The 13,637-nt window shown below is 45.3% G+C and overlaps 1 protein-coding gene across 3 annotated transcripts in view; it reads right to left on the bottom strand.

The window, feature by feature from the left end:
* Window positions 1-13,637, bottom strand: part of ttc17 (tetratricopeptide repeat domain 17) — a 147,724-nt gene that overhangs the window by 92,084 nt on the left and 42,003 nt on the right. For all 3 annotated transcript variants that reach the window (XM_072466614.1, XM_072466615.1, XM_072466616.1), the window contains 3 exons: window positions 11,499-11,608; window positions 2,366-2,513; window positions 610-749 (listed from right to left, as the gene is read on the bottom strand). In XM_072466614.1, the coding sequence (XP_072322715.1) occupies window positions 610-749; window positions 2,366-2,513; window positions 11,499-11,608 (398 nt within the window). The remainder of the gene's footprint in view (window positions 1-609; window positions 750-2,365; window positions 2,514-11,498; window positions 11,609-13,637) is intronic.

Raw genomic sequence — 13,637 nt, 5'->3', positions numbered from 1 at the left:
TCCCAAGTTGTATCTGTAAAATATCTTTGCACAAGACTATTTTTATAAATCTGAAATGACTCACTAATAATTCTCCAGGACTATATTTTTCACATAACTGTCCTTGGGATACATTTGTTAATATATGTCACCACAGTCCCAGAGGACCGATGACTGTTGGTGATTCAACCTGAGGGTCACCACACTTCAGGTAAGGGGCAAGGTTGAGATAGCAGGGCCTTCATGAATAACCTCACGCGGTACAGAAATTGAACCCGCACTGTTGGCGTCGCTCTGCATCATGAACCAGCCGTCCAGCCAACTGAGCTAACTGACCCCCTACATTTGTTAATAAAATTGTAAAGGAAGGATACTATTCAACTAGAGTTACTTTTAATGAGTGATGAAAAGAAGCATTAAGCAGATTTAATTGTCATCTTCGAAAGAGAGTTGGATAAGTAAATGAAGAAAAAGTGCAGGAATATGGGGAAAGAGGAGCGATTGAAACTAAATGGACTGTTCTGAAAGATTTGGCACAGACTCTTACTCCTCCCGGCCTACTTCTGTGCTGTACTCTTCCATGGTTCCTTGTTAAAAACAAAATTGCAACTGAGTTTCTCCTACACCCACCTGTGCTGTGCCTCCAGTTTTTGTTCCAGTTTCTGCTGACACAGGACAGCATGCTTCCGCCTCATTGCATGTTCAAAACCTGGCCTTATAAGCAATGCCTGATCATAGCATAGTATTGAATGGTTATACTCCCCCAACATCTGTAAAAGAAAATTACATCAAAATTCCATTTAAAATTAAGATTGCTTTTAATTCGGGAAACCATCCTCTGCTACCTGACATAGTTAGGCGCGTGGTAGGTGATGCTGCTCATGGTACCAGAGGCCACTGGAATCATTTGGAACACAGCGACAATTTTGTTTTGTCATCTGCTTGTTCTATACTGGTAAATTTGCTGTCTATGCAGTCATATTGCAACCAATCAACATTGTACAAATTATACAATTTGGTGGTTTTACTTATGACATCCAAATCAGGATTTCTTGGCCCTTTGGCATTTTCCCTGCATGATCGCTATTTCACCAGTGTGATGGGGTGCAACACTGAGCCCTAATGGTATTTGCGAGTCACAAAGCTTCGAACTATACTGACGCATCCTAAAGCAATTTATGAATATACGCGCTTTGTAACAATTATTCCACCCAGTTGTAAATAAATACATTTTGGAAAAATATTCCACATTTCCGAGTTTCTTTTGTACTTTCTATAATCAAACTGTATCAATTACTTTTCTGGAACCGATCATTCAACTTTTATCCCTGTTACTTGTAATAGAAGTGAATCCCCTTGAAGGTTTACACAATATTTGACATGGTCGACAAGTTCCAAATTCTTCCTACAGCTGAAAAATGTCATAGTTCACACACTGACTATACCAACACCAAGGAAACAATTAGGATTTCACATGATGGAGCAAAGTACAGAAATTCCTGTGGCCACTCCATAAATAATCAAAAGATTCACCTGTTACAAGTTGTTAACAAGACTGTTGTGTACGCAGGATAGAAAACGTTCAAAACATATTTTCGCAATCCAAATAACAAACCTAGGCCACAAATGTACACTGGAACATACATAAGAATGTAGGACTTGGGAGCAGGGATGGGCTATTCAGCTCTTCAAGCCTGCTCCGACAATCGATAAAACCACAGATAATCTGCTTGCGGTTTCAACTGGAATTTCCAGTCTGCCTTCCATAATCTTTGACCCTGATCTATCAAAAAATCTATCTAACTCAGCCTTGAATAAATTGAATGACTCAGCCCCCTGCTGCTTTCTGGCAAGACTACTGACCCTCAGAGAAAATAAATTCTCCTTAAAGGGGAGACCTCTTATTCTTAAACTGTGTTCCCTAGCTCCAGTCTCCCACACAATCTCACAAGAGGAAACAACCATCCCCTTAGCCCTAATGTGACTGTCGATTGGTGGTACAGAACCTGTACCAGCCTCTCCGAACAGGGCGGCGGAAAGTGGTGATTCGGGCTTTTCACAGTAACTTCATTTGAAGCCTACTTGGGACAATAAGCGATTTTCATTTCATTTCATTCAGAACTTGAATATTGCTAAAAGAGACATGCTGCTGAAGCTTTTCATCTTGCACTCATCAGGGCAAACAATACATTTGACGTTTGCAAATTCTTGATGAGTGCAAGATGAAAAACCTCAGCAACCATGTCGCTTGTACAGTAATATTTTACTTATGCAGAAATTTTGGACAATAAATGTAAAGAAAAAATTGCACAAAACTTTAAAGACATTAAGCACACTAACCAGAATGGACACAAAATTAACCAGAGAAAAGATTCAGTATACTTACAGCATAAATGTTTCCAAGAGTATAATGACTTGTGAGGAAGTCAGTGGATACATCCAATGCTGCATGAACCAATATAGCTGCATCTGCTGAGAAATGGGCTCGGTGCAAAACATTGGCCAAATTCATCAATGCTATATCTTTATGCTGCCTGTTCAAAAAATATACACACACATTGTAATGCAGGGATTTTCAACTGTTTTGCTTCTGGGAACATAGAAACGGAGAAAATAAGTGCAGGAGGCCGCCATTCAGCTCTTCGAGCCTGCTCTGTCAATTCAGTATGATCACGGCTGATCATAATATCAATAGCCTGATCCCGTCTTCCACCCCCCCCCCCACCCGTATCGGTTGATCTTCACCCCAAGTGCAGTATCTAACCCCCTTCCCTGTATTATAAATAGTCACTTGAGCAAGTGGTTCTTTGGGTAAAGACGTTGTATGAAACATATTTATTCCTTTTGTTTTGCTAATTTAATGTGAAACTTATTGCTGGTACACAGTGGCTTCTGTCATTTGGTTAAAAAACAGTAGCAAGGGGACTTCCGGTGGCGGCAGTGTGTGTGTGAGCTTCACATTCGGGGGCTCTCACTCCGGCGGGATTTGAGGACCTGCTTCCCCGGTTTTGCGGGGCTGTGAAAGGACGGCCGTGGGAGGCTAAGGAGCGAGCAGAGCTGCATGGAACTGCGGGAGAGCAGAAAGCAGCACAAACAGGAGAGGAAGGGACAAAGGCAAGGTGCAGGGGAAGCTGACCCGAGAGCAAAGATGGCGGACCCGCGGACCCGGCGATCCAGCAGGTGCTGAAAAACATGCTGCAGGTGATAAAGAGCAGTTTTGAGTCGTTGAAGCGGGATAACGTGGACCCACTTCAGAAGGCATTGGATCAGCTGAACCAGAGACTGGATGCCCTGGACAAAAACGTTAAGGAGCTGGGGGAGGCAGTGGAGGAGCAGGTGGATGCGCAGACGATTGCTGCGCTAGAAGTCGACGGGTTGAAGGAGAGACAGAGAAGACTGCTGGACAGAGTGGAGGAGCTGGAAAATAGATCCCGTAGACAAAATCTGAGGATCATCGGCCTCCCGGAGGGGGCGGAGGGAGCTGATGCCACAGCGTTCGTGGCGGACCTGTCGATGCAGATGATGGGGGCTGAAGCCTGTCCGCGACCGCCGGAGCTGGAGGGGGCACACAGAGTACAGGCGAGACAGGTGCGCCCGCCTCCCCCCCCCCCCCCCCCCCCCCCCTCCCCCCCCCCTCCGTCCAATGGTGATCAGGTTCCACAGGTTTGTGGAGAAGAAGCGGGTGCTGCAGTAGGCAGACAGTGCTAAGAGCAGCACGTGGAATAACAGTGTCCTTCGCATGTACCAGGACCTAAGCCAGGAGGTGGCCAGGCGGCGAGCAGCCTTTAAACAAGTTAAGGAGGTGTTGTTCAAAAAGCACGTGAAGTTTGGTCTGCTCTTCCAGGCCCGTCTTTTGGTTACGCATCAGGGCCAACACCACTACTTCTCCGAGCCCGAAGAAGCGATGGACTTTGTGAGGGATCAGGGGCTGGTCTCGAAAAAAGGACCCACGGTCGCAAGCTAGGGTTCGTGAATTACTGGTTGAAGGGACGCCTACTGTGCCTGGACTGCAGGTCGACTGTTTACTGCTTTAAAGGTGCCTTGTGGTGTATTTTATGTGGGCAGCTTTTGCCTGTGGGGGATGTGGGGGGGGGGGGGGGGGGGGGGTATCATTCCCCCCCGCCTTTCCTTTTTTCTGTTCTTTTTTTTTCTCTTCTGTTGTGGTGGGTACCTTTTGTTGGGCTCTCTGAGTGCGTTGGAGCCTGTATTGCAACAAAAGGGTGGCCGGTCAGCAATGGGGATTAAAGATGTTGGTTGGGGGCTTTTGTTTAATTTATGTCTATGGTTTGTATGTTTGTTTTGGATGGGGGATGTACGGGTACTGGGTTATTGCGGTGTTATATATATATATTATATATATATATAAATAATATATATACACATTAGGTTTTCTTTGGTGCTCAGAAAGGGACGTGGGTTAACACTTATCTGTGTACACAGCTGGAACTGTCTTGTACCTGGAGCAGCCTCACGTTGCTGTTTGATGTTTACATCTTGTTTGATCTTTCCTATCTTAGTGAGACTGCTCCAGTGGGTCGGAGTGGGGGATGGTGTGCTGGGGAGTGGGGAGATGAGGTCGGGGAAACAATGGAAGTGAGACAAGGGGGCGCCGGAGTGATGAGTCACCGGGCTAGCAGACTGGCTAGTCAAGGGAGTCAGGTGGGGGGGGGAGAATACAGCCAGTGAATGGCAGGGGTGGAGTTATCGGAGGATGTTACTGGGGGGGGGGGGGGGCGGGGGTTATTTTGCTGATGTAGGGGGGATCTGAAGTAGGTAATGGAAAGGAGGTCGGGGGTGGAGGCAGCCAAGAGGCGAGCCAGGAATGGCACGTCGCATGGGCTGGGGGGGCCCCCCCCAAGAAAGGTTATGGCTGACTGGTTGGGGGGGGGGGGGGGGGGGGGGGGGGTGTTGTGCCCCCCAACCAGGCTGATCAACTGGAATGTCAGGGGACTAAATGGGCCAGTTAAAAGGGCACGTGTGTTCGTGCACTTGCGGGCTCTAAAGGCGGACGTAATTATGTTGCAGGAGACACATCTGAAAGTGTTGGACCAGACTAGGCTAAGGAAGGGCTTGATCAGCCAGGTCTTCCACTCGGACTTGGATTCTAAGTCCAGCGGGGTAGCAATTATGATCAATAAGCGGGTTCAATTTGAGACGGAGGGCATAGTCGTAGACGGCGGGGGCAGATTCCTTATGGTAAGGGGCAAGCTGGAGGGGAGAAGAGTGGCGCAGGTGAACATACATGCACCGAACTGGGACAGCGTTGACTTTATCAAAAGCGTGCTGGGGAAGATCCCGGACCTAGACTCACGTAAATTGATAAATGGGGGGACGACTTTAATACGGTCCTTGATCCGGGTCTGTCCCAGAACGGGCAGACTCCCAACAATGGCAAGGGAGCTGAAAGGATTCATGGAGCAAATGGGGGCTGTGGACCCACGGAGAGCCAGACAGCAGACTGGAAGGAGCTACTCATTTTATTTGCATGATCATAAAGTACATTCTAGGATTGATTATTTTATCGTGAGCAGGGACTGGGTAGGGGAGGTAAAGAATACGTAATACTCGGCAATCACTATCTCGGACCATGCCCCGCACTGGGTGGACCTGCAGGTCGGGGGGGCGAATTACCAATGCCCGCAATGGAGGTGAGACGTAGGACAGTTGTCGGAGGAGGGGATGTGTGAGAGATTTCGGAAGTGTATGCAAAATTACTTGCAGGTGAACGATACGGGGGAGATTTCAGCAGCGACCCTGTGGGAGGCGCTGAAGGCAGTAGTGAGGGGGGAGCGGATCTCAATTCGGGCTCACAGGGTCAGGGCGGACAGAGCAGAAATGGACAGATTGGTTAGGGAAATTCAACGGATAGACGAGGAATATGCGGGGTCCCCGGGGGAGGACCTATTCAGGGAGAGACGGAGATTGCAAGCGGAACTGGGGGTGCTATCCACGAGTAGGGCCGTGGAACAACTTAGGAAGGCGAGGGGAGTGGTGGAAGAGCATGGGGAGAAGGCCAGTAGATTGCTAGCGCAGCAACTGAGGAAGAGGGAGGCGGCTAGGGAAATAAGTAGAGTGGTTGATGGGGAGGGGAGCAGAGTTGAGGACCCGGCGGGACTGAATAAGGTATTTCGGGACTTCTATAGTAAGATGTACACTTCAGAACCCCCGGAAGAGCCGGAGGAGATGAAACGGTTCCTGGATGGACTAACCTTCCCAAAGGTAGGCAGGGGACTAGTGGACGGGCTGGGGGCCCCGATTAGAGCGGAGGAGGTATTGGGGAGCCTAAAGGCCATGCAGTCGGGGAAAGCCCCGGTATTAGACGTTTTAGTTGCTGCGATATGAAGAGTCTAATGTTCTGTTCCTTTTTCACAAACACATTTATTTCTTTCCACCAGCCATTGCACAAATCTCTCACTGTACATCACCTGACAGAGGCCACCTGAAGCCGTTTACATAACAGTGCCAATTAATAGATACTTAACATAAATCAGACAACTAATTGCAATGTCTCTTAACCCATTACTTAACAGTCTCCCCTTCCTTGGAGAAAAAAAAATTAGGAGAAAACAAAATTTCAAGAAACTCAAAAACACACACATGATTTCCCCCTTTTTTGGGGGGACGAGAAAGAAAAAAAGTCACAGAAACAAGCGCCCTTCATTAGCAATATCCAAAAGTTTCTGTGAACTCGCCCCTCTTTTCATAAAACAGTCTGACAGTTGATAGCTCCTGTCGACCCATTTAATTTTTGTTATTTCCCCTTTGTCCAACATCTGCTTCAAACTTGCGATGTCTATCCGTAACCTCTTTTCATTGACACTTTTTGTAGAGTGCACATTTTCCCACAGAGATTTATTGTCAATGTGACAGTCAATAGGTATATTACCCAAATCCCCTAATCCCAAAATTTGTGTCAATATCATACTTATATAAAAGGCCATATCCACCGCCTCTACAAGGCTTAATGTCTCAGCAGCCAAAGTGCTTTTTACCACTCTCCTTATTTTCTTTGTTTCCCACACAAGCGGGCAACATTTACCATTGTTCCCCAAAAGGAAAATTATAAAACCTCCTGCGCTTGAAACCCCATCACATAAATTTGCGTAGGACACATCACTATAAACTATGAGTTTCAAGTGCCTACGGTCACCTAAAACGGGGAACTTCAAAACACACTCCTGCATTTTTAGTTCGGCCAACGCTTTATTTGCTCTTATTATGTCTTCCACTTTGGGATCATTCATTTTTGTACTCAACTCTAAGATATCAAAACTTACTTCCGGTCTAGTCTGTCGACCTAACCAGTTCAATTGCCCAATTAAGCTTTGCAGTTGCTCTTTTTCTATCTTTGAAACCATTGCGTCTTTTTGTGAAACTCGGCCACGACTAATTGCTATTGGGCTGATGCTTTCCAAATAAGATTGCTGACGTAAAGTTGCCCCGAACTTAGTCTGTCCAATTTCCAGTCCAATGTATTTAAATGCACCGGAAGCCTGACTTCCAACCCTGAATTCTTTCCTCAAACCAGAGATTACAATAGCTTCAAAATCACTAGTCCCACCCCACAAAAAATCATCGACATGCATCATAAAAATGCCAGAAAGATTTCCTTTATAGTGCCAGTAAAACATTGCAGGATCTGCTTTCAACTGGCAACAGCCTAACTTTAACAAAACTGACCTTACCGAAAAATACCAGACTCTAGGTGCATCATTTAATCCATATACACATTTGTTCAACTTCCAGAATACCCCTTCTGTGTTAGCTGCTTCTTTAGGAGGACAGAGAAAAATGTGTCTCTGGAGCTGATAGACCTGCAAAAAGGCAGCTTTTATATCTATAGATTTGCATTCCCATGCCTTTGTGGCTAATAGAGCCAAGAAGATCTTTAAAATACCCTTTCCCGCTGTAGGTGAATCTACCCTTAAATCCTGATCTTCTAAGTTTTCTTCAAATCCCCTTGCCACAAGCCTGGCCTTTGCCTTATAAGTTCCATCCGGAAGAACCTTTTCCGTGCAAATCCATCTGTGGGATAGAGCTCTTTTGTCCCCAATCTGGTACTTCCGTGTATACCCCAAATTCACTCCAACTATGCAATTCTTGCTGTTTAGCTTCTTTAATAACTTTTTCATCTAATTTATTTGAAGCCACCAAAATCTCACGTGCATGTGGGCTTCATAAGGCATTGAGGAAGTTTGGCCGGTTTTCAGGGTACAAATTAAATATGGCCAAGAGTGAGATGTTTGTGGTGCAGGCAAGGGGCCAGGAGAATAGGCTGAAGGAGCTGCCATTTAGGTTGGTGGATGAAAGTTTCCGGTACTTGGGGATACAGGTGGCACGAGACTTGGGCAGGTTGCACAAGTTAAATTTGACTAGGGTAGTGGGACAAATGAAGAGGGAGTTTCGGAGATGGGATGCACTTCCGCTGTCACTGGCGGGGAGGGTGCAGACTGTAAAGATGACAATCCTCCCTTGATTTCTGTTCATCTTCCAGTGCCTCCCGATCTTTATCCCACGGTCCTTCTTCAAAAGGACTGGCAAAATCATCATGAGCTTTGTCTGGGCGGGAAAATCCTCGCGGGTGATGGTGGCGATGCTTGAAAGGAGCCGCAGCAAGGGGGGACTGGCATTGCCGAGTCTGATCAACTACTACTGGGCGGTACACATAGCCATGATGATGAAGTGGATGGTGGGTACGGGGTCTATCTGGGAGCGAGGGGAGGCGGCTACGTGCAGGGGCACCAGTTTGGCAGCCCTGGTCACGGCTCCCCTACCGCTGTCGCCGGCCAGGTACTCCACCAGCCCGGTAGTGGGGGCGGCCCTGCGGATATGGGGCCAGTGGAGGAGGCATGTGGGGGGAGGGTGCGTCTGTCTGGGCTCCAATATGTGATAACCATCGATTCGCCCCCGGGAACATGGGTGGAGGGTTTCGAACATGCCGGTGGGTGGGGGTGGGGAGGGTGGGCGATATGTTCCTGGAGGGGAGCTTTGCGAGTTTGAGGGGCTTCGAGGAGAAATTTGGGCTGGTAAGGGGAAATGACTTTAGGTACTTACAGATGCGGGTCTTTGTACGCAGACAGGTCCCATCCTTCCCACACCTCACGTCAATAGGGATCCAGGACAGAATAATCTCTCGAGGAGGAGGAGGCGAGGGTAGAGTCTCGGATATCTACAACGTGCTCATAAAGGGGGAAGAGTCCCAGATGGAGGAACTGAAACTCAAATGGGAGGACGAGTTTGGCGGGGAGATGGAGGACGGGCTGTGGGCGGAAGCTCGGAGTAGGGTAAACTCAACCGCAACATGTGCCAGGCTCGGCCAGATTCAATGTACGGTCGTTCACCGGGCTCACGTGACGGTAGCTCGGATGAGCAAATTCTTTGTGGTCGAGGACAAGTGCGCTAGATGTGCGGGAGGACCAGCGAACCATGTTCACATGTTTTGGGCATGTCCTAAGCTTAGGGAGTACTGGGAGGGATTTGCGGGGGTCATGTCCCGGGTGCTGAAAACAAGGGTGGCGATGGGTCCAGGGGTGGCAATTTTCGGGGCTTCGGAAGACCCGGGAGTCCAGGGGTAGAAAGAGGCAGCTGTTCTGGCCTTTGCTTCCCCAATAGCCCGGCGGCAAATACTGCTGGCATGGAGGGACTCAAAACTCCTGAAGACCGAACTGTGGCTTTCGGACATGTCAAGTTTTCTGGGTATGGAAAAAATTAAGTTCGCCTTGAGGGGATCTGTACAGGGGTTCGGCCGAAGGTGGCAACCATTCATCGACTTCTTCGCGGGAGAGTGAATGTCAGCTGGGGGTGGGGGGGGATTAGAAGAGAGTAGGAGGGATAAATAGGTGGTTAGTGTCTGGGGGAGAGGAGCGGGCATGTGCAGTATGGTTTGATTGAAGTATTGGTTTTATATTGATATTTGCACATTTCTGTTATCTATTTGGGTGTTTACAATGCCAAAAAATACCTCAATAAAATTGTTTGTTAAAAAAAAACAGTAGCAACTTTGCACACAGCAGGGTCGCACAAGAAAAACTCTGGTGGATCACCAGATACAACATGCACCCAAACTCCAGGTTCACTTCCATATCCAAAACGGTGCATATTGTTGCATAAAAGGTCAACTTTCATGGCTATCTGCACCTCACGAGTGATGTACCTGGGACCTTGAGCTCCTGTTGAGAGGAGGGGACAGTTCCAGGTTTGTTGATGACACAAAACTAGGTGAAAACATAAACTGTGAGGAGGATGCAAAGGGGTTTCAAGTGAACTTGGACATGCTAAGTGAATGGGCAGGAACATGACAGATAGAATATAATGCGAATAAGTGTGAAGTTATCCATTTTGGAATAAAAAATAAAGAAACAGGATATTTATTAAATGGACAGAGGTAGGAATTGTGGTGTCCAAAAGATCCTGGGTGCCTTTGCTCAGGAGTCACTAAAAGCAAACATGCAGGTGCAACAATCAATTAGGAAGGCAAATGGTATGCTGGCCTTTATTGCAAGGAGATTTGAGTACAGAGTGAAGATGTTTGCTGTAATTGTATAGAACATTGCTGATCTAAGGAAGGACATACTTGCCATAGAACGATTGCAACAGAGGTTCACCAGACTAACTGCAGGGATGGCGGGATTTTCGTATGAGGGGACTGAGGAAACTAAGCCTGTAATCCCTAGAGTTTCAAGGAATGAGGTGATCTCTATGAAACTTACAAAATTATTATGGCCCACAGGATAGAGGTAGATAGGATGTTTCCCCTGGCTGATGAGTCTAGAATCAGGGGACACAGTCTCAGAATAAGGAGTACGACATTCAAGACTGAGGGGAAAGGAATTTCTTCACTCAGAGGGTGGTGAATCTTTAGAATTTTCTCCCCCAGAAAGCTGTGGAACCTCAAGACAAAAATCACTAGATTTATAGAGATTATTGACATCAAGGGATAGCACAGGGAAGTGGTCCTGAGGTACATGATCAGTCATAATTCAGGATAAGGGGTAAACCTTTTAGGACTGAGGTGAGGAGACATTTCTCCAGAAAGTGGTGAATCTGTGGAATTCACCACCGTAAAAACGTAGTTGAGGCGAAACAGTGTGTATTTTCAAGAAGGAATTAGATAAAGCTCTTAGGGCTAAAGGGATCAAGGGATATGAGGGGAAGGCGGGATCAGGGTATTGAACTTGATGATCACAATGAATGGTGGAGCACTCTCGAAGGGCGGATTGGCCCCCTCCTACTTCTGTTTTCCGAGTATGTTTCCATGTATGCATACAGAATCTTCTCACCTTACCAAAGTCACCTCAAAGCATTTTACCTCCGATTAGTTACTTCTTCAATTAGAGTCAGTATCATTGATAAACTAGGCAGCCATTTTACAAAAATCAAATGAGAAAAGTAACCAGTCATTCTATTTTTTGCTGGCTTTGATTGAGATAGAAATACTGGCCAAGATCCCAGGAGAAACCCTGTAGGTATTAAGTTTTGTGTATCACAAATGTTTTCTCACTTGGTTTCTGAAAGCTTACCGTGGAGAGAAATGCAATGCCCGTACGACACATTCCACCACCTGGTAGGGTTCATTCTTCATCCTCCAGTAAAAGGAAGCCATGTTATACAGCACCCACGATGATGTATTCTAAAATAATTAAAACATTTTTATAATACAAGCATTTGGTTAACAGCAGTTGATAGGGCTGCTGCTTTATATATTTCCGGGACTTGAAATCAACCATTTTAACCCAATTCGTGACATTAAGCTGACTGAAAACATCAGGATATGGCATTAAAATCGTACTGAATGATTTGAACCTTGCAATTACTGCACTTAACTATTATAGACTGAACAATTTAGTTCTATTATTCATGTAAAGGTGCACTGCTTCAATAATTCTTACTTGGGTTTGCAAACAGTATAAATTTAAAAGGAATATTGATCAAATTCTTTCAGATCAATAAAATTTGTACATGTTTTACAGTCCTTAAACGATGCTCGAAATTATTGAAGCAGTTTAAGCTTCATGGCATTTGGGTAGCACATTTAGAACTGATGTGGCAATTTGGTGAGTACGCATATGGCGGATTTCAAAATGTTAAGGCACAAAGTCACATACTATTCAACGTAATTTCTATATACATAAACAAGGCAAATTAATTTTTTTCATGAAGCTCAAAATACAGTTAGTGAAAATGGGTTCGGAAAACTCCCATTAAAATGATGGCAATTTTAAAATCACAAATATTTATTGGACTTTTCCTTTGAGAATGCCATCATTAATTTGTTTCCCTGCCATTTTTTTTTATTGAGGACAAACATTATTTTAAGCCAAACGAGTTTAGCTGCTGAAAATGATTACTACTGGATGTTGTGGAGACCAAAGCTAGTCTACCCTTTCTCAATGTTCCCGCTTGGAACAAGTGAATGGAGGGATAACATATAATTGGGTTTGGAGAAATACTGTCAGAGGCGACAGCAGATGTGCATGTAATCCTAACTTCACAACTAGATCGCATTCCAATGAACATTTTGGACATACTGTATAACCAGGTGGGAGGTCTTGTGGCGCAGTGGGTAGCATTTCTGCCTAAGTCAGAAGTTCGAAGTTCAAGTTCCACCACAGGATTTGATGGTCAAGGAATGTGCGCTCATAACGCAGCTAACAGGCTGAATATCATTCCCACATGCCAATGGCGATAAGAGCAGGAGACTTGATGCGGAGCGGCATCTCTCAAATTATAAGCTTCTGGCGATAGGCTAGCGACCCATTCCAAGAAAGGCTAACTATGGAAACAGATGAAAATCTGCCTTGTGTACCACTAAGTGCAGGAAGAGAAACAACAAGAACATAACCAGGTACTTCCGTGTCTCCAACTCATAAATGGGCAGGAACTAATTAGTATCAGATTTATACTTCTGATGTAGAGCAATGGCTTTGCCTCATTTGCACAATAGACATCCAGTAGTGATTAAAAATGGTTGAAAAATCTACACTCTGCACAAGACATTGCAATTTAAAGGTGTATTAATTTTACAAGGCACCAAGAAAGATTATTGCTAATTGCCACTTTTATGGAGTAATAAATAAGTTTTTAAAGATAAATCATGTTTGATTGACTTGCTTGAGTTCTCTGATGAAGTAACAAAGAGGATTGAGGAAGGTAGTGTGGCTGATTTGTATGCAGAGTTTCAAAAGATCTACCACATAAACCTATTAGCAGAATTGAAACCCCATGTGCTTAAAGTGGCAGTGGCTGCAAGGACATGAAATAAACTAAAGGACAGAAAGTAGAGAGTTGCGGTGAACATTTTTTATCCCCAGACTGGGCAGAAGCCAAGGGTTAGTAGTAGGACTACTGGCTCTTTCTGATTATTTTAAAGTTTTCAGATTGATGAGACTTGGGAATAATACAGAGGAGAATAATGATAAATTGGAACATGGAATTTAGTGCATAGAAGTATGAAGTGAAGCATTTTGATAGGAAGATTGAGAAGACGCAATATGTATTAAATTATACATTTGAGAGAGGAACAGGAACAGAGACGATTGCAATCAAAGAATTAGAGGTGGCAGGGCAAGTTTAAAAGGCTGCTAAAAAGGACAGAGCGCCCTTGGTTTTATAAATAGAAACAAGCAGGATAACATTAAGCAAATTATCCAATTCTATTT

This window comes from Scyliorhinus torazame, chromosome 10 (assembly GCF_047496885.1).
Source record: "Scyliorhinus torazame isolate Kashiwa2021f chromosome 10, sScyTor2.1, whole genome shotgun sequence".
NCBI classification, from domain to species: domain Eukaryota; kingdom Metazoa; phylum Chordata; class Chondrichthyes; order Carcharhiniformes; family Scyliorhinidae; genus Scyliorhinus; species Scyliorhinus torazame.
The sequence above is the reverse complement of the archived record's forward strand: the minus strand, read 5'-3'. Positions and strand labels throughout refer to the sequence as shown.